At 41.0% G+C, this 26599-nt stretch overlaps 2 protein-coding genes across 3 annotated transcripts; one reads left to right on the forward strand and one right to left on the reverse strand.

The window, feature by feature from the left end:
• Positions 1-386: 386 nt before the first annotated feature.
• cables2a (Cdk5 and Abl enzyme substrate 2a) lies at positions 387-12320 on the forward strand. 2 transcript variants are annotated; one of them, XM_085259108.1, is made up of 9 exons: positions 390-998; positions 1715-1807; positions 3944-4021; positions 4174-4273; positions 5098-5284; positions 5398-5495; positions 8444-8550; positions 8693-8897; positions 10410-12320. In XM_085259108.1, the coding sequence occupies exons 1-9, from the start codon at positions 463-465 to the stop codon at positions 10548-10550; spliced, it is 1545 nt and encodes a 514-aa protein (XP_085115234.1). In that variant the 5' UTR covers positions 390-462; the 3' UTR covers positions 10551-12320. The 2 variants fall into 2 exon arrangements, with proteins under 2 accessions (XP_085115235.1, XP_085115234.1); XM_085259109.1 differs by lacking the exon at positions 3944-4021 and having other exon boundaries at positions 387-998.
• A 52-nt stretch (positions 12321-12372) lies between these two features.
• On the reverse strand, positions 12373-25596 carry LOC146550660 (proteasomal ubiquitin receptor ADRM1-like). The gene is made up of 10 exons (XM_085259110.1): positions 25378-25596; positions 23504-23761; positions 23306-23422; positions 22240-22363; positions 22052-22138; positions 21852-21954; positions 20089-20330; positions 18683-18840; positions 18229-18331; positions 12373-12719 (listed from the first exon to the last, which is right to left on the reverse strand). Exons 1-10 carry the CDS (start codon positions 25579-25581, stop codon positions 12616-12618), a joined length of 1500 nt encoding a protein of 499 aa, XP_085115236.1. The 5' UTR covers positions 25582-25596; the 3' UTR covers positions 12373-12615.
• Positions 25597-26599: the final 1003 nt, after the last annotated feature.

The following is a 26599-nucleotide window of genomic DNA, read 5'->3' on the forward strand; positions in this document are numbered from 1 at the left end:
GTGGATCTGGCAATTCTATTCAGGCCCTTCGTTTAATATTATTAATAAAATTTGTTACCATGTTTTGATGTGAAAAAACACTCACCCACCTTTGATTACATTGAACACATTTTTTTTTTTTAAAGAAGATTGTTAGATCAATTCATTAGTTGTTAGACCTTGATGCCCTCGGACTGAAAAATATTTATGCATATTCTGATTGATATAATTGATTAGTTGTCATATATAAAAGCCATTGAATATTTCCTTTGTTACTAGCCCCCTTCCCACTGTAACATTACAGCCAACCAGGTACAAGAAACTAGAATATTTTGGTGACTATATCCAATCCCCTATCAGTATTTACACGATTTAATTTGCATAATCACCCTCAAAGCCAATCAGCAAACAGAGAGGTGGGGCAAATATGCTCTTACCGGTTTCGCTTTGCCTTTTCGTTCAACTGCCACATTTCAAACTAGAATGGCGACCGCTCTCTGCGGTCTACAGTCCACTGGCAGTAAATCGGCAAAGACTCACCAAGACCAGCGCAGGAAAGCGAAGGACTCCCGGCGAAGACAGGCTGCTCTGCTGTTTCTCAGTAATATCTCACTCGACGGACGACCCCAGTGTCAACCTAGCGATGGAAATGTCGACCAGAAAGCCGCTGAGGAGCCCCAACCCAGGGACAGAGACTGCGGTGCCGCTGTTGTGCCCCAGCCGTCGGATAGTCAAGGACCTGTCGCCCAGGTGACAGACGTCGCCGCAAGCGGTAGTGGCTCATCCTCCAGTTTCCCAGGGGTGGTCGGTCCGGGTGGACCTTCTTTGGTAATGTCCGGGCCAGGTGCTGTTGGAGCTAACGAGGTATTTTTGGATAATACCAGTGCGGCCGAGACGCTAACCCCAGACACTCCTCTTTCTCCCGTCCCGACCGGACACCCGCACTGCTCCCGTGTCAAGTCAACGCCCGCCGCGCTCAGTCCCGTCGGTGCCGGTAATTCTCTGGATTCACGGCAGAGGTGAGCACATTAGTGATTTATGTGTCAACATGGGCCTTTAAACGGGGCTGCTGACTTCCGTAAGAGACGGCACCAGCTGGTATCTTCGGGGGAAGTCACTTTGATTTTAATGGGTTCCAGCATTTTCGGTATTATTAGCTATCAGTAGGTCTAAATGTTAAACACGAGCACTTAAATCAGGGTTATGTCTCTGTAATCTGGTCAAAAGTGTTCATTTGTGTCCTGAATTAAAACGATAATGTAACATGTTCTATATTCATGTCAGAAGTTGGGGAATTCCTTTGCTACGCCAGACAAAAACGATCAACAAAACATATGACATGACAAAACAGAAGCTGAAGTAAAATAAAGGAACCCATTTTTTTTATGTATATGTATACAAAATATAATAATAAAAGTGTGAATATAATATAATCATAATCGCAACAGAAGTCTGTATTAAAAGCTATATGTAATACGAAGAGGAACAGAATGAATAAAAGTCTAAAGGTAATTTTTTAATTTCAATAGAACAAATAACGTGAAATAGCTCAGTGCATGAAATAAAGCACATTTTTTTAACACTCTGTGGTGAAAATACTCCAAATAATTCGCCTTTACCTCCAAACCTATAAGGCAAAGAGATTTGTGATTACAGTGAAAGTCCTAACACGTGCACACTCTTTGTTTGGGTTATGTTGTGAAAGCATTATTAATTAAAGTGGTGTTTTAATCAGGCTGAGGAATGTCTCTGGCTCACCGGGACCCAAAGTGCCAAAGAAAGTCCACTTCATCAAGAGTATGAGGCAGTACGATACCCGAGGATCCAGGTGAGTCTCAGAGCAGTGTTTGTACACATATTTCCACCCAGATTTTAGCAGAGGAATGTAAAAAAATGCAGAAAAATCTGTTTAATTTTTAAATAGGCCTTAAATATAGCAGCGTTGTACTCCTCTGTAATAAGCTGCTTATCTGGTGCACAAGCTGCAGAGGAATAACAGGGATACAGCTGCAGAGTTGTGATTGCTAAAGTGAATTTAATCACCCCTGGAAGCTTAGCAAAAGCCAAAAGAGGTGCAGTGTGGAAATTTAACACCCCATTACGGCAACAGTAAGGTAACCCAGAGGGGGCCAGGGAAATGAAATGCCACACTGCTGGCAGCTGGTTGACCACAACAGCGAAAAAAGAAATATTCTGTCTGTAAACTTTGGCACAAACATGTCAAATAATTATTTTTTTTAATCGATTATCTTACTCCCCATTTGCCATCCAACATCCACTGTCTACTTCATATCCATCCCCACATGCATACATATGTGTGTTCAGTGTTTTCTGCTGGTGCGTGCAAACCAATGACAATCCCAAACTGTCCCACAGGTTTGGCTTTCTGTTTCAGTTTGAGGCAGACACACATTGCGTGTTACTTCCTGAGCTGAAGGGAAGCTCTCATTTAGAGTTTATACCATAAGGTAATTAGCACTAATAGAAGTCAGTGTTGTAATACTGTTCCCCCCCACCCCCAAGAGATTTGGTATCTCTCCGAGGGTCAGCCGGGCTGCGTGTTTACAGCTGAGTGTTGGCAGTGGCTGCTGACTGTATGTTATTGATGTTTTTTTTGTGGGGAGCTGTTTTTAGTACGTACTGGTTGTGGTGCTGCTCAGTAGATCAGTCTGTTTGTCTGCATTTCTGTCAGCACAGAGGAGTCCTCGTGAGTGTTTACTGTGTTTGCTGGTTGCCTGTTCCTGGTTTGAATGAATCCAGCTGTAGTTTCAGCCTCTTGTGTGTTACCAATACATTCGAGTTGCACAGAGGTTTATGCACTATATATAAGAAGAAACACAGAATCAGCTAATCTGAATTACAAACCCCAAAATACATAGAAGTTGGTCAATATGGCACTTTTTAGGTCTCCTTAATGTTTCTGCAACCCTCATATTGTACCAGAGATGGCTGAAAAATACATTTAAGGTCTGTTAAAGTTTGAGCATCGATATCTTGGGATATTATAATGTCAAGAGCAGAACCGCTCTAGTTATATGTATAAATATAAAGATTTGTGTAATGTAGAATAACAGAAACAAACCGTGCGTTGGATGTTTTATCTGTTTTCTCATATTTCACTGGAGAAAACTTTAGAAACTGTTTTTAGGGTGAACTTCTCAAAGGTCAAATCATCATGTGGGAAAGGTGGCAGCTGAAAATCATTCCACTGAAAATCAATCAGTGGCTCCCACCTGACTCCCTCATAACCAGCTGTAAAATAGAACGAAAATCACCAATATTCAGAGTTATGGACTCGCAAAGTATAGAAGTGTGGGTCTATTAGCCAAAGGCTTAGGCTTCAGACTACCAATACATGTTTCAGTCATTTTTTTCCCAATGCTGGCTCTATGAGATGTCACTGAGAGCAGATATCTCTCTACTCACATGGATCTTGCCTTTCAAACACTCTCATTTACTAGGGGCAACCATTCAGAAGAATGCTGTCTCACAGGGAGCTAAATCAGCTTGTTTCAGTAAGATAAATAGGGATTATTTTCAACTGTGAATCACACAAAGCGCTCTAGTAGAGCCTAAGGACAAAATATGGAGCTGGAAATGAGCAGAACACGTCCTCTTTAAAATATTAATTGAATATTTGCAGAGTTGCTGTTATTAAAGCAAAGAAAACGCTCTCAGTATTGGCATACCTGTGGTTTTTATGCCCTGAAAAAACGGATTGTGATCCAGATTTTATGAATACCTCTGTGACTTGAATGTAATGGTTCCCGCCTCCTGCTTTAGGTTGTTGTCGAGAGCTGTGTAGCTTTAGTACTGACAAGCGCAGAAGCGGCTGTGTGACTGATTTTGCCGTCGCTGCAGCTGATGAGTGTTCGTGTAGCTGCAGAGTAGTGGTGACTGTAGCTGTTGCTTGTAGACTGACACACCATCTGTTTTGTCTGCCTGTACTTGTTGTGTCCTGCAGGATCATGCTGATTTGTGCCAAGCGGTCGCTTTACGCTGCTTTCTCAGTGCTGCCCTATGGAGAGAGTTCAAATATCAGGTACAAAGAAAGCACCATCCCAAGCAGAGAGCACCCATCCTTCACTTTTATGTTTCCATCCTCCTCCTGTTTGATCCATATCATTCTCAAAAGGGCAGCGAGTGTGCAGGAGTGGGTGGAACGGTCACATAAATGTGTCTTTTCATGAACAGTGACCCTAAGCTGGAGGCTCAGAGGCAAAGACTCTCCTCGGTGGTGGCTGCTGATCTGCTTCCTTCTCTGGAAGGTGTGGAGATGGGTGCCTGTGGAAAGGTGAGTGCCAGCCTGATGTACTGCGATACCTACAGTATACACACGATTGAAGCTCTGCTTGTGCTGTGACTCATACTCATCTGAGACTAGCACACTGTAACTTGCCACTGAAGATTGTGCACTATATTAAAAACATACCAGACATTGAGTAGATCACTAGATCAGAGGTGGACACATTTTTATTTTCCAGAGCACTTTATTAACTAAATTATGTAAACTCCATGAAACTGGTGGACATATCAGGTTATTTTTTCTGGGTGAAAGTGTTTCCTGCACATAAAGAATTTTTTTTCCTCCATATGGAAAAAAGGGCTGCAACTTTGTGTTTTAATGTGAAGAATTTTGCCTGACTCAAAATGAGCTTAAATTGGGTGACCATGCATATAAGCACAGTGCATGTTTACTGCTAATTCTGGATATTTGATAAACATAAAAATCTGTTTTATGCTTGAGTAAATGAGCGCTCTAGCTGTTAAACCTGAATAAATATCAGGTCAGAGTCATTACAGTCAGTTGCCTTGAGATTCATGAACATAGTGCTGCCTTGTATTGATTTTTAATTTATTTCATTTATTTATGTATTTTTGGGACTGGGAGTGGACGTCGGGGACCAAACTGTGATGATTTGCAGGCGGCTTCTATCCTTCGAGCTGTACTTTGCTCATCTGTGCAGTATATTCAGAGTTTGTCAAAACTGGATTGCCCTTTTTGGGGGGGAATTGGACGAGCAGATTGTTGTTTGGTTTCTTTGTGTTTGTTTGTTTTTATTGTAACTAAATATACTGATGAAAAGGTAGATACTTGACTGTCTCGTTATTCCTCAGACGGTGTCCTACGCTCAGTTTCTTTATCCAACCAATGCCTTGGTGAGACAAAAGAGTGGTGGTGGCAGCAGCAGCGGTGGTCCACCAGATAACTGCACAGCCCAGACCCCTCAGTCACGTTTCCGAGGCAACGGGCAGAAGGGCTTCACCCCTGCTCGTCTGAACAACAGCGCGGCACAGGACCCATGTATGAAGCTTACAGATGTGTGCCTGCATCTTGATCCTAACTGACCGGAGCCGTAATTATTCACTCATTTGTGTGTGTGTGTGTGTGTGTGTGTGTGTGTGTTTTGATTTCAGATGTGGAGGAGGTGGTGGAATATGACCCCAACCTGCTCAGTGACCCTCAGTGGCCCTGCGGGAGACACAAGCGGGTTCTCATATTTGCATCATACGTGGTGAGTGAGGCTGCAGCTCTTACTTTCATTATCAGCTAGTCGGGGAGTTATTTATCAGATCGCAGCAGATGAAACCAAGCAAAACAAAAAGAAACTCGGGGGGGGGGGGGTTCATCTTACAAGCTAACTTATAAACACAGGTTTATAATAGAGGTGGTGTTCGTTCATCATCGGTTCGTCTGTGGTGTTGTTTTTGCCATCAAAACTCAACTAATTTTAACTGAGGAAATAGCATCCATGTCTCATTCACATTTTGTGTTTTATACCAGACCTCAGTGCAACTCACCAGTTCATCCACTCTGAAATAAGGCATTTACCACCCCTCCTGCTTCCCTTTAAGCCATCTTCATTCTTATTGGCTGTCCTTCCTCTGGTGGGTGGGCCAGAGGTGTTAATATTGGAAATCTTTGGAGAATTCTCTGCAAATTTGGCTGTAGGAGTCCCAGGAGGAAAAAAACGCTCATAAAAACTTTTTAAGTGTTTCTTTTTTTTAATCAGCTTAGACCTGTGATAGTTATAATTGCATTTTTATGTCCCTATCCCCACTGAAATTATAGGAACTTTAGATAATGCTTAAAAGTAAGTTCCCAGAGGAGTTCCAAGGCTGAGTGCCTGTTTTAGCAAACTAGAGATATTCTCTCCCTTGGACATCATATAAAAAACCTTCTGAGCATACACCACCTTGTTCCATTAAATCATCTGCAGCATGTGACAGAAACTAAAAGGTCCAAAATCTAAAAATGTTCAGCTGATAACCTCATAGCAGTTACAAACGAGAGCAAATGCTGACTGGAGCTGAGGCTGTTAAATGTTTAACTCTGTATCTGTATTGCTGGGGATGAGAGAAACCTGATTTTTACAGTGAGGTTTGTCCTCGAAGGAGGCGCTTTCTCTGCCATGTGAATGGATAACCAGGTTACTAATAAACCTTTCCACAAATGCAATACAAAAGACTGCAGACATGGAAAGTAACAGTGGAGCAAACACAGAATGACAACACAGAAAAGTAAATGTTTGTGTGCACGTTTGTTCTTACGACTCAATCCAAAACTCCCAGATGTCTGCAGAAGTCTCCCAAAGCATTTCTTACTTAAAAAAAGCATCAGAGGATATAAAAAAAAATCCAAAATAGTTTCCCTCATGTTTTTGTATCAGATTCCAGTCTGCCACAAGTCATTTCACATCCAAAAACTTGAAATGGGATTGTTGCAGCAGTGGATTGTGTTTGCAGGAGGCTGCTCAATATGTTTTTGTGCAGTTTCATTCAGCACCACCACACCCAGAGCAAACACTGTACATGCTGCTAGCTATAGAAGCTAACCCGCCTGTTAGTTTCTAACAAGAGATGACTTCTGCAAATAGCTACATAAATAAACTTGGATCCAGGTGGGGCTCAGTTGATGAATTTGTTATTAATCTTTGCTGGAAAGTAATGAAAAATATATATACAATGAGAAATGATTCAAGGCACGGCTGTTCCTCTGGTTTTCCATGACGCTGTGGGCCGTGATTGTACACAGTGTTACATATTTTAAAAAAAGTCATGTCTGGAAAATTTTTTTATTTTAATAGAGTTAATATATTCACTGAAGCATGCAAAATGCTACCTTCATAATATAGTTACAGAGTTACAGGCCCTCAGATTAGACACAGAGTGGTTGAGATTTGGCATTTTATTATTTTTATTTACCTTTTTTAAGTATATTTGAGCCCCATGACTTCATAAATACAGTAGATATCTACATGAAAATTTTCAAAGCAGAAAAAAACAATCACGTTGTTTAATTATACCAACACAGAGGGAATCACGACTAGGAGATCAACCTGACACTTAAAAAGAAGACATTTCATGTGACATAACCTATTATTGGCCAATTATCAATCCCATGATATGACCGTGAGATGACCCTGAAAGTCTACCCAAAATGCACTTTTTAAAGTGTTCTTCAGTAAATTATTAGAAACCAGATCAAACATCCAGGGTACCAATGCTTGTTTCTGTTCTCAGCATCACAGATATTAAGTTGCTATTAGCAAAACTAACACCAGACTTATAATCACATTGGCTAAAATATCATGCACCTTGAATTATTTATTTATTGTAATTTTCAGTAGTTTCCAGGAAAAAGTATTAATGAATGTATGAAATGACCCCCACTTGGAGTCAGATGAGGGATCCTGAGAAGGTCAGCTGATTTTATCTTATTCTGTTTGTTTTTTTTTGTTTTTTTTTTAATTGAATGACCCACGTTTAATTTTATATATAAGGGCAGATGTTATACTGACAGGACTGCACAGATTCATGTTAAAGTTTTTTTTCATGTGACTGGAGACATGATGATACACAGGTCATAAATATCCCCACACTTTCATTTTAGTCTCTAAAGCTTGGCTGCTGGAAGTTTAATATGACGGTAAATGTATGACAGTCAAAAAAAGCACAACAGGGCTTCTTTGATAGTCTTAAAATGAGCTTGATGAGTCGTACAGAAGCTCAAAGTGTAGACGACTGTGATGGAAAAGCTCCCGTCCTCTCACTCTCTGCTCTGTTATGTGTCCTCAGGCTTACAGTAACCATGTTTTCTACAGCAGGTGTGAACTTTTCTCCGTGTCCTCTGTGACCGAGTTTCTCTGAGTTTCCCTGGTTCTTTGTCTCGCCCCATCTGTCCTCCTTTGTTTCAGAAATCAGGACAGGCCAGTTTCATTTGCCTTGTAAATTGTTGTAAAGCAGTTCTGCAGTCATGTTGAAGAGTAAATAAACCCTTTATCTCCAGCTCACATGATTTTATTGTTCCTCAGCTGACTGCGTCACTCGTCTCTGACCTCCAGCATGAGTGTGCTGGTGAAGCAGTCCTTATCAACACAAGCAAAGCTGAAACGCTTTACTGCGGCTGTTATTCCTGGCAGTTCCATATTGACACGGCGGTTTTGTTTTTCCATCTCTGCAGACGACGGTCATTGAATACGTGAAACCATCTGACCTGAAGAAGGACATGAATGAGACTTTCAAGGAGAAGTTTCCCCACATTAAACTGACACTGAGCAAGATAAGAAGGTGCAGATTTCTCACATTCCTCTCTGCTTTTCAGAGTTTGAGCCTTTTAAAGATTCGGCCTCGGTCTGTAATCTGGTTCAGAGTGTACACACAATACGCCCTTCTTAGAAAACTGATGACTGTGACTTCTCACCTCCTCTAGCCTGAAGAGAGAGATGAGGGCCGTGAGCGAGGAGTGCGGCCTCCAGCCGGTGACCATAGCAATGGCTTTTGTTTACTTTGAGAAGCTGGTGCTGCAGGGACGCCTCAACAAGCAGAACAGGAAGCTGGTGGCGGCGGCGTGCGTGCTGCTGGCTGCAAAGATCAGCAGCGATCTGAGAAAGCCAGAAGTTAAACAGCTGATTGATGTGAGTAAAGTTTCCACTCAGAAAACAAAACAGGATGTGTTTAAATGTAACTACCTACCTTTCTCTGCTCATACGAGAGCAGTAACTAGTGTGCAGTGTAGTGCTAAAACCAGACTTTAACTGACCCACAATCATATAATGCAGTGCATTCTTCAGGACCAACAGTTGGGAGAAACAGAACAGTTTTTACAATAATATAAACTCAGCTCTGCAGAACATCTGCAGTCTCAAAAAAGACTAAAACCTGTAGATTTTCTTTCACTTAGTTTTTCTAAACTCTTAATTTTCATTTGAGTTAACGAAAATGTTTTATAATAGCGAGTTTTAAGTCAACTGTGATAATCGTGGTCTGCATACTGCCAGCTTTCAGTTTAACTTTTTATTAACGTAAGCTAGCTGTGGATAGCAGCTGAAAACTGTTATGACTTCTATTGTCATTTTTAACTGTAAGAAGAAACTAATCATTAGTGAAGGTTCAGTTCACTACATTTACTTTACAGGTGGTGAACGGGCCTGCGGGTCCAGTCAGCTGGACCCAAGAACCTTTTCACTGGTTTGGTGTAATAACAGGCATGTAGTGCCATTAAACTTAAAAAAAATGAAGAAACGTGCACTGTTCTCAAAAAACCCAACACATTTTAAAACCTTATTCGGTGTAAAGTCGACAAACTAAGTCTCGACTGTGGAGGCAGAATTGTTGAAGTAACTTTAGGTTTAACCCTGTTCTCAGTGTTACATGTTTGGCTCATGTCTTACTGTTATTCCCAAGATCAGTACGTACAAAATCTACGCCTACCAGCCAAAAAGTTCTTTGGAAAATGGTGTCGCCTTTCATGGAAGATCAGACCTCAGTTCAAACATAGGCTCCTAATTTTTCCTGTTAGCAGAGGGTCATTTTAAAACACTTTTATCTTTCTGTGAACCTTAATACTGTGAAATAGGGCAACTAAATCTTGCACTTACTGACCTTTTATATGAATTTTTCAAGGAGGCTAGTTTGAATCCTGTCTTTCTATTTGATTTGAGAGAACAGTGCTGAAACTGTCTCAGTGTCACTGTTTTAGGAACACATCACTGTGTCGATGCTTATAAAATATGCATCCAACAGGAGGAAAGGCGAGGAATAAATCTGTTTTTTGATTGATGCTCAACAGAAAGAGATCTAAAGCTGTGCACTGAGGTCCGCAAACTGTTTGTTAGAGATCTGATTGGTCAGTAATTGGTGGTTTCTTACATGCTGAACTCTTATGTTGAACAAAATATGCTTAAAAATAAGTTACCATGACAATGAACCACCTTCATAACACTAAAGAAAACTCAGGGTTGAACCTGAAGTTAGCTTAATAATATGGAGTCCTGCTTCATGGTGCAGGTCTATTTAATAACAAAAAAAAAAAGAAAAAGATATCACAGATCATTTAAGTCAACTGTTGGCATGGACAAAGCAACAGGACAAATCATCATCATCACCACCTGTTTCTTCCTCTGCTTTTTCTCTCCGTGGACGAGCAGAAGCTGGAGGAGCGTTTCCGCATAAACAGACGCGAACTGATTCCTCTGGAGTTCCCGGTACTGGTTGCCTTGGAGATGGGACTATATCTCCCCGAGAGCAAGGTCATGCCGCACTACCGAAGGCTGGTACAGCAAGGTTAGACCAGACGTGGCGGAGTAGGACGTGCACATGTGTGCCGTGTCGACCAGTTTATAAGCTGTGGTGTTTGAAATAAATACTTGTGGTACTATTTATTGTTGCTGTACATTAACTAGGTTACACTCAGACTTGATGGCATGTGTTTCTCTCCCTGAATGTCTTTTTGTAGGTGTGACGTTCTCATGTTGATCCAGTCATGAGCTCTATGTTAGAGATGTTCACTGAGCACATTAATGGTGCTTTTATTTTGGTTTCTTGTGGGTTTTTAGGATGCCACCCTGTTTTAACGTCTTTGTAAAGGTAACTCATGTGCACCTTTCTTGTTACTATACAGCCTGTATAGTATTTATTGTAAAAGACATATTGCTGATTTCTTTTTTTCTTTTTTAAATGCCTTGTAAACCCACTGTGACGCTGAAGCATTTTTAGCAATGAGCCTGAAACATGACACTGTAGATCGTAAGTGGGAAACATCTTTTCGGGGAGAAGTGGCCTTTAATTTGTTTACGTCCATTCGATATTTGTACTATGTCTCACAATTATCCAGCCAAACTCTCGTATTTACCGCGAATAGTAAGAAAACATCAGACTCCTGTGGCAGCTCTGTGTTCTGACTTTGGTGTTGGTCGTGCTTGTATCCAGTATTTCCACTGTGCTGTGGTGTCACATGCAGAGAAACAGGATGATGGAAGTTTCTTATTTATAGTAAACATTTTTTTTCCTCTTGTTGTTTTTGTTTCGTGTCATTACCCAGGGATATGTTTTGTAAAATGCACTGGTTAGTTATCTTTTAATTCTCAGGAATTCTTACTTTTTCTTTTCTTTTTTGGTGCAGTCACACTATGGAAAAAGGGTTGGAACAAACTATGTAAAATGACCTTGAGAACGTTGCGTCAAAGACATTTTTCAGGCTTGCAGTCACTCAGTTTCAGTCTTCAAAGAAACTTTGAGTTGCAAGCAGTCTGTTAGCAAATGAATGATGTTAATTATATGCAATCAGTTTGTGATAATGTGGGAATTAACTATCTGTTGGATCTACACAAAAATTCACATGAACTGTTTTTATTTAGAATCCAACCAGGATCGCGTAGATTTAAAGGATGTAGTTGCGTGTCCTGTTCCACTCACTGGTGCAAAATGACTCTGCCAACATGTTGCAATCAGTCTGTGTGTTTGCAAATAATTCCTGTCTCACTGGTAAACCTCGAGCGAGTCTAAATTTAGAGACTTGCTTCTTTAGAAAAGGTGACCTGCAGTTGAAAGCGGTGGCCCAGATGTTGAGGGTGTAGCGCGCCGAACCTCTCTCCAAAAGCTGAACATCGGAGGTTGTCAACCTATTTTACTCTAGTGCGACTGAGCCGTTAATCTTTTGTAAAGTCAAACCCAAAGACGCCGTAGCGATCATCACTGGAAGATTGTGGTGTTTTCATTGTGACTCCATGAATAGATGAACCGGACGGTAGAAACACGTCAAGTACAGACAAAAAGTGCCTGAAATCACAGCGGCAGTGAAATTGTTAATGATCGAAGTGACATTTCTTTGTCTTTCTGTGGTTGATCTTTAAATGTTGGTCTTGTCTGGGAAAGATAATCTGTCTTCTTACTTGTGATTCAGTTTACTGTGTTTGCCTGATGTGATTAAATTTAAAAAAGTGTTCAAAATGTGCAGAAAATGTACGGTTGTTGTCGAATTGTTGGATGATCATTGTGTGTTTACACTGTTCCGTAAAATGAATGTTTTTAAAATATATTTTAAGACACTGAAAAATTAAGTTTGACTTGTCTTCTTGGCTACTAAAACAAAAACAGTCAGACACTAACAAGTGTTTCTATTATTTTTACTGTTCCCTCATGTTTGGACAGGATAGGCTAGTAGCTGACATGCAGGTGGAGTACATGTTCACCCAGTTACATCAGTAGATATTAATTCAACACAGCACTATCAGCTGGGAGTCACACTTTCCACTACATCAACCACAATCTTTACCCTTGAGGTGTGGCGGGAATAAAACGGCAGCTAAGCAGCAAAATAAATACATTAAATAATAATATTTCTTAAAAGAGCGCTCAGTCCAGACTCATGTCTTCATCGTCGTCTTTCTTGTCTTTGGAGTCGCCGTCTTGATCAGACTTTGTCTCCGTCTCCATGGCTTTAGCAAAAGCCTCCACATCTGGAAAGAATAAAGGAGCAGAATTCAAAGCTGGAGCTGAAGTTAACCTGCTCAGCTAACTACATGATAACCTGGAAGCAATTTCTCATCCACAGTTTAAAGAGCTTTTCTCCACTAAAGTTAAAACAATTACTACATTTCAAATTTTACCTGGACAGAAAATTATTTCTGTTAGCATTTAACACGTTTTGTTTCAAAACTTCACACAGATGCAAACATAATTTTATTTGTTTACTACAAAATTAATCTATCGCTGGTTCTTACTGCAACGTTAGTGTCAAAGCATTTTAATATTGTGGCGTTAAGGATTTAAAACAAGTACAGTGTTATTAAAATATAATTAAACTGCTTTTATTCAATCAAATATTTAAGTGTAAAAAAAAAAAATCACAAACTCCAAAGTCTGTCGACTAACATCAACCCAGGTGAAATGTTGTTAAGAATATATAAAGTAGCATAATTAAGCTGTCAAAGTTTGGTCTAAACTTAAAATGAAACTTTTTATTAAAAATAAAATCACATGAAGTTGATCTAAAACAGATAAAACCTACAGCTATTCATGGATTATTGCTAATGTAATATTTGCCTTGGTGTACTAAGGCCCAGTTTCAGCTCCTTTGTGTTTCTTTGTTGATCAAAGGCTGATTGTTAAAGTTTTTCAAATGATCAATCACATTAGCACAGCTGCTGAACTGATTAAAGCAGGATTAAATCAGACTTAAATAAAACAGAATTGAAGCATTCTTGTTCCAACAATTTGCGACTGTTCCATGTGGGGACTCAACACAAAGGAAACGTCAGATTTCATACGACACTGTGTACGAACAGAAGCTGGAGGTGCACAGCGAAGTACATGCTGCTCAGCGGGCAGCTTCATTAAATCATACGCATGAGAGAGATTTTTTCTGGCACGCTCCTGCACAGAAAGGCTTTCATCTTTCATTCCAGTATTACAATTTAGGCCTTGCAGGAATGTGGCAGTTTCTATTGAGGCTGAGTGACGCACATTTCATCATTACAGGGCGAGCAGGAGGCCCCGCGCGGACGTCAGCGTGCCCTCTGATTTGTTGCGACACATAAATGGACCAACTATGCATCTGTCATTCAGGCAGATTTTTTATATATTTATATAATATATATATATATATATATATATATATATATTAGGGGTGCAACGATACACAAAATTCACGGTTCGGTTCGATACTTTGGTGTCACGGTTCGATATTTTTTCGATACAAAAAAAATGTTCATGCCTTTTTAATTTGTCATTTATTAAAATTATAAATATATATTTTAACTCAAAAGTACAGTTTTTAAATTTAACCCTAACCCTTGTGCGTGTTTTTTATTTTGACAGCGAATGCGCACCTGCGGACCACTTATGTGCAGCCCTGGTTATTTAGCTCGTCATATTGCAGCCACAGAAATTCTTTTGTCCATAAAACCATAAAGCTGCACTTTCTTTTTCCCTTATAGTCTGATTTGTCATAACTTCTCCGTTTTGTGGTAAGCTTTTCTTTGGCTGTCACTTCTTCACCCTGACCTGTCTTATTTGGCTCAGCAGAACTAAAATATATATCTGTCTGTGAAGGTTCTCAGTCATCCAGGTCATCGTAGTCAAATATATATCCTGCTGCTTTTACACGCGCACTCACATAAGCTCAGCGATTCTCTGCGCGATCAACCTCTCACATGTTTAAGCTTGCTGCAGGAGATTTCACTTGTCATGTTTGCATAGTAAGCTAACAATTGATAAGACGATGTCAGAGGAATTGGTGCGCAAATTATCATCACTCACAGATCAGTGCTGTCGCTCTCTATACACAGTTCGCATGATTGCAAAGTGAAAGCAAAAAAACAAGCGCAAATTCAAACGCGATTTCAATATGTCACATATTGACAGTGGCTCACGATGCCAATGACATAATTACCCAGCTACATTTCTGAAAGAATGCAAAAGCATTGACATATATTTTTCCTACAATAGCCCGACGGGCAGGGAAGAGATAGATTTTGGTAGCCCGACTGAAAAGATCGCTAGCCCCGGGACGTCGGGCTAGCGATATTGCGAGCCCTGTATCTGATTGAGGAATCACTCATCTTTGGAAAAGAGAGTTTATTACAGAGAAATGGCTCTTTCCAAAATAAAAGCTATACTATCCGCTTTTTCTGGGCTATATTCTCAGCAGCATAAGGAGAATCATGTGCTAACAGCTGTCTAAATGACTCGGCTAAAGTTAGTAGCATGCTTGCTTTTTTTTGTCTGCTTCCACTTGTCTTTGCACTAGGATGATGTCGGCGTAAATGTGGAGTCATATTCGTTGTGTTCCCACTAGTGCTTTCAGGTTAATCTCGTTGAAATGACCTTAACGCCACAACACGGCAAATCTCCGTTAACGAGCTACCGCCGATCGCCCCATGCATGGGGCTAGATGGCCAACATGTTAACGAGCTAACTGCGCTAACACACTAGCTCCCACCCATGTAATTGAGCATTGCATGGCAAACATACTGTTTTACTTTAGTCCATGACTCGCTTACCTTCAGGGTCATACGTCACATGAAAACCAAAATAATTCCAAACGCCAGATCTGAATGCCCTGCACTCTTCCTTCTGACGATGCTGTCTGTGTTGAGCGCTCAGTGAATCTGCGTTCGACTACTCCGCCTAGGCTGCACTGTCGAGCCTAGGCGGAGTAGTCGAACACAGATCCACTGAGCGCTCAACACAGACAGCATCGTCAGAAGGAAAGTTGATAAAATAAATTAAAAATTTTGTATTGTTCGATACATATGCCTACCGAACCGAAAGCACTGTATCGAACGGTTCAATATCGATACGAATATATATATATATATATATATATATATATATATATATATATATATATATATATATATATATATGCACCTGCATGGAAAACTAAACTCAGCCTAAGAAGAAGAAACTGAAAAAAAATATGTTTTTAACGATATACTAAAACCCATAAAGAAAACTTCTGGACTTCACTTTTGAAGCATAAGTGTTAGTATCCTGGCCGCCCTCCACTCAACGTTGATTCCTCACATTTAGAGGTGACCATATTTTGTAGAGAAGGTGGTCTCCTAAGCCTCAAGGCTGGTTTAAATTTTTATTACTTGTTTTAAGAGTCTCACTGGTTTGGCGCCACCCTCTTGAGCAGCCCTAAAATCCTCCCAGAGCCCTGATGCTACATTACAAACCTACTGCTCTTAGACATTCACAGAGCCAAGCTCCAAAGCGAACGATGCAACAGAACCTGCTCAGTCACTAATTCACTTTAAAACACGGTCTTCCTCCCACAAAGACAGCATTTGATAAGCTCCCCAGTACCCTTAATGTCAAGTTTGAACCTCTCAGTATATCAATAAAACATGTAGATTTGCGTCCATTAGAATAGCTTCTAATGGCTTTTTTAACGTCCGTGTAGCACGTTGGTGAGCTGAGCTTGTTTTAGATGTGCTGTAGAAATAAACTTTGACCTGACTTGTAAATAAAAAAAACTAAGCACAAGCTTATTGGACGGGCTCTGTCGCACAGCAGATACAGTGGTATGCAAAAGTTTGGGCACCCCTGATAATTTTCATGTTTTTCCTTCATAAATCATTGGTTGTTTGGATCAGCAATTTCATTTAAATATATCATATAGCAGATGAACACAATGAAATTTGAGAAGTGAAATGAAGTTTATAGGATTTACAGAAAGTGTGCAATAGTTACTTAAACTAAATTAGGCAGGTACATAAATTTGGGCACCCTTGTTGTTTTATTCATTTGAATACCTTTAGCAATAATTATTGAAACATAGAATTTATTTGGTAAGCTCATTGACCCTTAACATACATACACAGGTAAATCCAGTCATGACAAATGACTGGATTTAGGGCGGCCAATTGCAAGTTTTTCTCCTCTTTGCATCTTCTCTCGAGAGTGGCTACATGGGAGCCTCAAAACAACTCTCAAATGACCTGAAAACTAAGATTGTTCAACATCATGGTTTAGGGGAAGGATCCAAAAAGCTATCTTGGAGATTTCAGCTGTCAGTTTCCATTGTGAGGAACACAGTGAGGAAATGGAAGACCACAGGGACAGTTCTAGTTAAGGCCGAAAGTGACAGGTCAAGGAAAATCTTACATAAGCAGAGATGAAGGATGGCGAGAACAGTCATAGTCAACCCACACACCAGCTCCAAAGACCTGCAACATTATCTTGCTGCAGATGGTGTCACTATGCATCGTTCAACTATTCAGCGCAGTTTGCACAAGGAGATGCTGTACGGGAGAGTGATGCAGAGGAAGCCTTTTCTGCGCACATGCCACAAACAGAGTCGCTTGAGGTATGATTAAGCACATTTGGACAAGCCAGCTTCATTTTGGAATAAGGTGCTGTGGACTGATGAAACTAAAACTGAGTTATTTGGGCATAACAAGAGGCGGTATGCATGGTGGAAAAAGACCACAGCATTCCAAGAGAAAGACTTGCTACCCACAGTAAAATTTGGTGGCGGTTCCATCATGCTGTGGGGCTGTGTGGCCAGTGCAGGTACTGGGAATCTTGGTAAAGTTGAGGGTTGCATGGATTCCAATCAATATCAGCAGATTCTTGAGAACAATGTTCAAGAATCAGTGACAAAGTTGAAGTTGAAGGGCTGGATATTTCAACATGACCCTAAACACTGCTCAAAATCCACTAAGGCATTCATGCAGAGGAACAAGTACAACGTTCTGGAATGGCCATCTCAGTCCTCAGACCTGAATATTATTGAAAATCTATGGTGTGACTTAAAGCAGGCTGTCCATGCTCAGAAACCATCAAACCTGACTGAACTGGAGATGTTTTGTAAAGACGAAAGGTCCAAAATCCCTTCACCCAGAATCCAGACTCTCATTGGAAGCGATCAGAAGTGTTTGGAGGCTAAATGTCAACTAAATGTTGATGTAATTTTCTGTTGGGGTGCCCAAATTTATGTACCTGCCTAATTTAGTTTAAGTTACTATTGCACACTTTCTGTAAATCCTATAAACTTCATTTCACTTCTCAAATACCATTGTGTTCATCTGCTATATGATATATTTAAATGAAATTGCTGATCCAAACAACCAATGATTTATGAAGGAAAATCATGAAAATTATCAGGGGTGCCCAAACTTTTGCACACCACTGTAGATGTCAGTATTTGTCGATGTGAAAACAATCGAGGCCACAAACAGCAGTAAGCATGGTTTTTATGCTGTCACGTTTTAACATCGCAACGTGCGAGTCTGTGTGGACTGAAACAGGTTTGGAGCGTCCGCTAGGACAGCTGCATGCCGTTCTGCAAACTTTTCAGTGTTAGTGCGCTTTAAAAATCGTCTCACTTGCTGCACATTATTAAATGTTTCTTACATTTCACGGCTGACAAAACGTAATGTTGCTGTTGACCTTTAAGTTTTGCAGAGCTGAAACAATCAGGTACAGCGTCTCTGCGCGACATGAGTCAACACTGACCTCCTTTGTTAGCAGCGTCGACGGCCTCTGCAGGCAAGCCAAACTGGTTCATTAGAGGCCCCAGCTGCCCGGACGCCAGCGCGCTGCTGAACATGCTCATAGCCTGCAGAGAGACCATAAATACCAACAATAAGGACAAATGCCACTACAAGATGCTAAATGCCAACAACCCGGATCCTCTCAAACACACCGTATCTCAGTTCAGATGAAATTTCTGAAATCAAGGATAATAAAATATTTAGGTTTAGTAGGAAAATGTGTGCATTTATCAGCCTGAAACTGCTACAGGTGCAACAAATGTGGATATAATATGACACAGCATAAACCAAACACTATAATAAAAGAAGAACAAAGCTACAGCAGTTTTAAATGACAAATGAGGAAACTGTATCACTTTGAAGGGAACAGTCAGTTCCTCTCTGTTTAAAAAAAAAAAACTATACAGGACATCCACCTGCTGAAACTGAGGTGAGCTCAGCGTGTTTTGCAGCTCCTCTGAGCTCTGAGGCAGGGACTCTCCGGAGGGCAGATAGGGCATCAACCTCTGCTGAACCTCAGGATTGGCCAAGATGGGAGCCATGATCTCAGGCGTCAGGACGCTCGCGAGGTCCACTGCGGGCAACAAAGACCCACACTGACTGGTTAATGCAAACAACAACATTATCATTCATATTTCAAACATACGAGACACAAAAATCACTTTTTTCAAGCACAGTTAGATGCAAGTGAATCTGTAATCTGTAATTCTGAGCCTCAGTGAGATTATTGCTGCTTTAGATCATGAGGTTTCTTTCTGACTTAAGGGTAATAATTCAGTCATCTGTGCCATAGCGCCATAGAAAATCTTTATTATTGGAGCTTAAACGGTCAAACAATGGAGCTCTCAAAGGGCTTTATGATCTCAGTCACTATTGTTAATTTAGTAAAATTATGATTGAAATTAAAGTTAAAAGGGAAGATAAAGCAGGCTGTGCTTCAGGTCGTGACTACTTTTACTTCTTTGTGTTCCTCAGTTACAAAGTCAGATAAAATCTTCGTCTGAGATGTTTAGTGGTGGCTGTGAGATCACCTGTATGTCAAGTCAGGTTTTGACGTTATCTCTGAGGGTGGATCTGACTGATCCCTAAAGTATATTCTGCTTTACTGTCCTTATGAAGTCCACAAGAATACAGGTTTAAGGCCTGGATGCTGATGTGCTGGGAGTGAATCAAACAGTAAGTTAGGAAGTCTTCATCTGAGAGAACCTCTGTTGGTTCATTCACCAACTAATAACCATTTAACCCCCACAGCCTATCTAAGCATTGCACTGACCAGAACCACAGTGCACCCAGCTTCTAAAGGCCCAATAGGTGATGCTATCAGGTCAATATGGACCAGACCTCTAAGGAATGTTTCCAGCCCCAATCTGGTGCTAGCAATTTGTATCTAATAAAATGTCTAATGAGGGCATATTGTGCAATTTTTCTTATAAAACTTAATTCAATATCACACACTGTCTTTGGCCCTTTTCTTCCTCTGCCATCTTACTTTTTGTATATTAATCTGTCAGCACATCAGCAGGAAGCTGTGCCTAATGTAGCGCAGCACAATGAAATTTAATCAAAACAGCGACAGCCTGCAGAATTTTCAGGGGATTCGTGCTCCTGCAGCAAACTGAATTATAATGCAAAAATTACGCAGAATTAGCGACACTGTTGTGATCACAGTCTTAATTATTTGGCGCTTAATTAGTGAAGATTTCACTAATTAGGTCTAATTATTCATTTACTTTCAGATTTAAAACCAAAAAAAACCAAAAACAAATCTCAGTTTTTAGGAGAACAAAGTTAAATTTTCCTGAAGCTTCCATCAAATCCTCACCTCCCTGGCTGCTGGCAGGTACGTTCATGGTGGCCAGGATGCTCTGCAGGTCTCTCAGCTGGATGGGCTGCGTGGGGTTGGCTGCTGCTGCCGCCACGGAGGACACAGCAGGGGTGGAGGGGGTGGTGGCTGTTGGGGAGGCCGCTGAGGTGGCAGAGGGAGTGATGGGAGTGGTGGGAACCTGGGAGGAGCCGAGCCGACTAGCAGCGGAGGTAGAGGTTGGGGTGACGGCTGTGGACGGACTGTGGATGGAAATGTTTAGCAAAACATTATGTAAAATCACAACCCCTAACCCTTCACCAGAGGTTGTTTGGTTTCCCTGATTTATAAATCATGGCAATCCTCCTGGCCCTTAACAGCGTACACTACATTACTCTGTTTGTGTCGGGGGACCCGATCTTTGGGGTGGACCAATTTTTGGCGCAGCGTGTTTTGGGGTTTGAAAGCCACAGAGATGCTATGTTTAGAGAAAATGTGTCTCAAATGTTCCGATACTCCTGACACATAAGAGATCACTAAGGGTTTTCGCTTCGGTAGCAGTCCTTATTTCCTGGATCGGCTGGAGCTTTCTTTATGCGCCTTCTCAGCTTTGACAAACGTCCAGCTGGGATAACCACATGTACTCAGGGCCTTCTTGATGTGACGTTCTTCTGCTTCCCTGGCCGCTCTGTCTGCGGGGATGGTGTTCGCTCTATGTTGAAGCATCCTGATGACACCCAGTTTGTGCTCCAGTGGCTGATGAGAGTCAAACCTTAAATACTGATCCATCTGTGTTGGTTTACGGTACACATCAACTTTTAAATGTCCCCGATTACTGATGGAAATCTCAGTATAAGAAGGCTAACCTGCCATTTTTTATATCCTCCCTGGTGAACTTGATGTGTTGGTCCACTGAGCTAATGTGATCCGTGAATTGTGGTACGTCCTTGGATTTGATTTTGATCAATGGTCTTTTATTGTAAAGCACTTTGTGATTTTTATTTTTGAAAAGTGCTATATAAATACATTTTACTTACTTATTTTCTTACTTATCAGTGGTTGTTGATCAATGGTCATGACAATTTGCATATTAATGATCAAGGAACTGACCTCACAGCCTGTTGTTCACCAGTGGTGCTAGTTTCAGTCATTATGCAAAGGTACTGTTTTATAAGGCTGGGAAAACCTGCAGTCAGCAGAGACTGAAGAAGTCAACTGGATGAGTGATGAAACATTTCTCCCATTGAAAAAGCTACATCCAGATGAACAGAATCAACTTTTTGGGATTTTGGAAATAATCATATCAGTTGGAGCTCAGAGCTTCTCTGGAAGAAAACTCATGACTCATTACAAACTGAACTCAAAGAAGGATTTAGCTTTCAGGTTGCAAAGCAAAAGTAAACATGCATTCTTTTTCATGACCAGCAGGTGGCGACTTAGCGTTGAAGTATATAAAAAAAAAAAGACTCCTCACTTTACCTCTGACCTTAGTGATTTTAATCTCAGTGTCAGAAAAGTCAAAATTGCTCATCTTAAGGATTCAAAAGGGGAACTTGCTAATCATTGGGTGACAGCTCCATATCTATGTCCATCTTTTATATACAGTTCATGGCTAAACTGTTATTTTTAAGGTTATAGTCAACATTTGAGCTCTGCTGTACTGATGCTAAAACCTTCTCTTTCATAGCTTCCCTTTTATTGGAACTTCTCATTTTATCTTGTTTTCCACCTCAAAAATATTCTGGAATCCTTCAATATATTTAACAGAAATGTAAATAAGACACCTTGTGGAGGAGTTGCTGGCTGCAGGAACGCTGCTGCTGCTGCTGCTGCTACTACTTCCAAGAAGGTTGGCCAAGCCTGGACCAGCCAGTGTCCCGAGACCACCTGTCAATCACACAAACAGAGCTCAACATCTCACCGATATTGTTAATGAGATGTTTTCACGCTGTTAGCTTGTGGACTCAGTCATGAAGGTACTCACCAATCCCTCCCAGTCCAGTTGGTCCAATAAGCTGCATCAGCTGGTTGTGGCTCATGTTACCCAGAAGGCTCTGCAGGCCACCCTCACCTTTACATGCAAGCAGAGAAGACAGGTGACACCCATGAAGGTGAGACAGTTCAGCTTCTTACCCACGACAGGTTTAAACTACGACACAGCGTGTTTGTTACCTCCGAGCGCAGACAGATCGTGTCCTCCGCTGCCGCCGCTGCCGAGAGCACCGGGCATGGGCGGGTTGTTAAGATACTCGTTCACTTTGCGGCAGTACTCGTCATCCTTGTCAGTCTTCGGCTCCTGAGATCAGAAAAACAAAATGCCAGGGTTACTGAACATTAACATTTTGAGGTGTAAAGCAGAACAAGCCTTATTATTGCAATACACAAAAACAAAAGATCATGAATGTTGTTTTTTTGCTTCGTTTTTATCCTTTGTATCCTCTCATTTCCTCTAAACGTCTGCCAAAGGCATCCGGGTCTGTTTAAGCAGTCAACAGAAAGCTACCTGTCCTATGACTTCAGCTTGAATGGGAATATTGCTCACGCTGGAAACTGAAAATCCCTTCCAAGGGAAACTTGGCCTACTACCAAAGAGTGCTGGATCTGAACCAGAAGCAGGAAGATTTGTTATCGGCTTACGTGAAAGGAAGGTGACAGAAACGAGGTGGATTCTTATGTGTAAAAATCAGTCAAATCTGATTTTCAAATCTTTCTTTTTCACTCACTGTGTGTTTTACACCTCTCTGCATTTAATCGTTAGTTATCATTAATCTCTGCCTCTCTTCCACAGCCTGTCTTTGTCCTGCCTTCCTCCCCTCACCCTCAAACGCTCATGGCAGAAGGCTGATTGTTGGGGTTTTCTCTGTATTATTGTAGGATCCAGACAATATAAAGGGTGTTGAGGCAACTGTTGCTGATTGTTGGTTGTTGTTGTGATTTGGCCCTAAATAAATAAAACAGAATTTTAAAAATTGACAATTGAACTGATTTTCCATGTAATGACCCAGGGGCCAGTTATATGGACAGCACAACAGATGAACCAGTTTTTGTCTGCTTGGTTTGAAGTGAACTGGGATGTCATGAGATGATTCTCCTGAATCTTCTTCAATTTAGTGAAAGATTCAGGAGAAAAGTCAGTAACCTTTCGGTAAGAAATAATTATATTTAGCTTGAATAAAAAGAGAAAACATGCTGGGAAACAAAGGATTAGTAAACAGACGAGTCTGGAGCAGCTGCATACCTGCATCCAGAAGAAGAGTCTTTTGGAGCCAGCTTTGAATTTCAGCACATAGACTCGTCCGGTAGTGCACTGATTCACCCGTTTGAACTCGCAGTCATCAGGAAAGATGATCAGGTCCTAAATTGGCAAATGGAAATGACTGCTGTGATATTAAGAAATTCAAACACCAGTTAACCTCATCTGGATGGCGTTACCTACATCGTCCACGTTCCCGGTGGTCCGATCCTTCCAGCAGAAATGGATGAGGGAGTCGTCCGTCTGTTGGATGTAGACCTGACCTTTACGCTTGTCAGGCGTCACCGTGCTGCCCTTCATGGTCATCTTACCGGCACGAAACTCCACCAGGTACTTACTGGAGGAGCCGCGGGACCCAGACACCATGCTGGGGAACAACGCTCCAGAGGCCATGATGATGACGGTGATAAGCACTGACTGGTTTACAGCTGCTTTAGTGACCTAAATATTAGAATAAAATAACATGTAATTATGTTATGGTCCACAATCTTATTCTCTGTGCTTATAATGAGTCAAATAATAATCTTCTCAGATTTTATGACTCTATGATCCTTTCTTTGTAACATCTGTTTGTCTGCAGCAGATAAGATGATCACAGCAGTACAGATTACATAATATATTTGTTTTTTCTCATTTGGTTTTTTTATATTTCATCCTTTTGATTAGCTATTTTGTGACTTTGCATTCAAACTAAACTCAACCTTCTCTGTTTATCATGAACATTGAGGCGATGCATCACGTTGCACAGCACACCCAGCCTCTCTGTATCGACGAGGTCTGGTCACCGACCATCTAACTCCATCTTCTTACCCACGCTACAACAAGAAGTCTCTATAAACTTTGTTTGTACTTTAAGTGAAGCTTCACATTCAAGCACAGCAGAAGGGAAAGCAGCTTCAATCTCTGTTTTCTAGCATCGCACTAAAAATATTAGTTCTGATCTGTCCATCATAAAATGAAAATGACACCAAACTTCACACTCGTTCCTTTTATGAGAGGCTTTTATATGCAAGGAGCAGCTCTATTTATTTTGAACCCTCTAAGCACTCTTCTCCCTGTTCACAAATGACAGCACCTCAGAAGGGCTGTCTGCAGATTGTGATGTTTGCGATGACACGATGGTCATGAGTCTGATGACCTCTTCCAACCTCCCCACTCTGGTAGGCGCTACAGATCAGTCTACACCAAAGTGAGGTTTGGAGATAGTCCTACTTCTTCATTGTTCCATCCACTTTGTGTGGCGAACTGACTGCACAAAAGCTGCAGGGCACGATGCTACCACCACCATGCTTGACAGCTTACATAGTCTGAAAGTCTCACCTTTATTCCTACAAACACACCTCTCTCATTTTTTTGATTGGCAACCTTTTCAGTCAATTTTCTGTCCTTATTCTGATTTCCATCAGGTAGGATATTTTTTCTCCTTACCTAGAGTCCTTGAAATTATAAAATATTCTCGGCAATATATTATCAGCATAAATTCTCACATTTTAGAGCAGGTAAATGTTTGATAGTTCTGACTGAGACAATACCTGAAAGCTAAATCCATTTGTGGGATTTGTTCTGAAGTATAATCATTGCAGCTTTATAACACACACCCTGCTCATGCATTGGATGAAACGCTGTGTAACCACGATGAAGACTAGTATTACCCAGCATTTACAATCATCGCAGACCTTCATTCTGGTCTGCATTTGGATTTTTGAAGCCTAACAGCCAATTTAATGTAAACGTGTCATTGTGTTAGAAGCATTAAGGATTAACACAGCTCTGCTACATCATCGTGATCACTGTAAATCTAACTAAGACTGTGGTTTAGATGCATATTTGATAATGTAGCTGGAGTTAAACCACTGCTTCCATAATAACAACAGGGACAGGAGCAGCCTCCAGCCCCTCACAGATGACTCTGCATCCCACAGCCCGTCCTAAGCTACGTGAGGTCGAGCCCGGGCTGTGGCTCTAAATTCACACACAGTGAAAATAAACCTGTTCCCGTAGTCCACGTTACCAAATTCAAACATTTACATGTAAAGAAATAAGATGTTTTTACTCACGCTTCTCTCTGAAATATCGTTCGGCCGCAGAAAGGTCGGGCTCGGCGTCGGCAACTTTGATTGGCTGAGCGGTGCCGGTGCTTCGCTGTGATTGGTGGAATCATGTGTCAATAAGGTGGACTTTAAATCCGCTGTGCATGTTTGGTAGAGATAACACGAGCCACTCGTTTTACGTATCAAACCTGCAGGTTTGGAGATTTTCATACGTTTACTGAGCTCAGCAAAACATTTTCCAGTTACAGTCTGATGAATCGACAAAGATCTTGTGGAATAAAGTCACTCTGAAAGCAGGAAAAATGTATTAAAGGAAAATATGTCTGTGAAGGTTCTCAGTCATCCAGGCCATCGTAGTGGGACACTCCCACTAGGTTTATATCTGGGACTCTCCACCATTTGACCTTAGAACTGAAGAAGCTTCTCGGATGAGAGGTGAAACGTCTTCAAGTAACTTAAAGAAGTCCAGACGCTTTTCTTTGCAAGCTCCTTTGACTATTAAAGGAAAGTATTTTGAGTGATTAGGGCTCCATGCCATAACTTCCACTTCTGCCTATAGTGAACCCAAGGTGCGCAGATCCCATTAAACTAGAGCTGGGAGGTCAGAAACTCTGATATATCCAGCTTTAAAATAAAATGCAGGCTTCAGGTTTGGCATTTAGCAAGTGGATGACAATAATATTATTGGATGCAACTTTGCCAACTGCCTCTGAGTAAATCTTGAGAGGATGAAAGGAAGCTGAAGGCTGTAATTATGGTCTTACGTGATAGTCTTCTTGCACATCTGTAATTATGGTTAATATGAAGGCAACAAGTTCAGCTGCAGCTCGGTTTTGACACACACCATCTTTGCCTTTGCCTGAAATAGAAAAATAAATAGCTTTCTATTCATTTTAGGCATAGGATTAAGAAGCAAGTGAACTCACACTTTACTTGAACCTTCGCCCACTTTCTTCACATTAATGGGCTAAAAGCAAGAAGCCAGAAAAGTAAATATGGGCCAGGATAAAACGGAAATTAGCTGCAAAGTTTTGAACCACTTAAGAATAATCACCTTTGCATTTCATTGCTTTAATATTACACGCAGCACATAGGAGCCTGTATCACTGGGCTCCTATGTGCCCAGCGATACAGGTGAGCAGCCCCACCGTGTGCGTTATTGTTTAATAAAGCTGGTGTGCTACACATTTTAGTTTTCATGATGCAATAAATGTGCAAAACTGTTTTG

This window comes from Mchenga conophoros, linkage group LG20, assembly GCF_057382185.1.
Source record: "Mchenga conophoros isolate Kocher_MC1m ecotype Shallow Benthic linkage group LG20, M_conophoros_male_GT1.1, whole genome shotgun sequence".
NCBI lineage: Eukaryota > Metazoa > Chordata > Actinopteri > Cichliformes > Cichlidae > Mchenga > Mchenga conophoros.

Bases quoted from the DNA above. Each gene is read 5' to 3' on its own strand.
- LOC146550660 (XM_085259110.1), bottom strand. From the start codon at position 25,581: ATGAAAATCTCCAAACCTGCAGGTTTGATACGTAAAACGAGTGGCTCG. The intron at 20,331-21,851 runs GTGTCTTATTTA...TTCCATCCACAG, and splicing joins GCCAGCAACTCCTCCACAAG to TCCGTCCACAGCCGTCACCC. The intron at 18,841-20,088 runs GTGAGGATTTGA...TGTTGCCCGCAG, and splicing joins ACCTGCCAGCAGCCAGGGAG to TGGACCTCGCGAGCGTCCTG.
- cables2a (XM_085259108.1), top strand. From the start codon at position 463: ATGGCGACCGCTCTCTGCGGTCTACAGTCCACTGGCAGTAAATCGGCA. The intron at 999-1,714 runs GTGAGCACATTA...TGTTTTAATCAG, and splicing joins TCTCTGGATTCACGGCAGAG to GCTGAGGAATGTCTCTGGCT. The intron at 8,898-10,409 runs GTGAGTAAAGTT...GTGGACGAGCAG, and splicing joins AAGTTAAACAGCTGATTGAT to AAGCTGGAGGAGCGTTTCCG.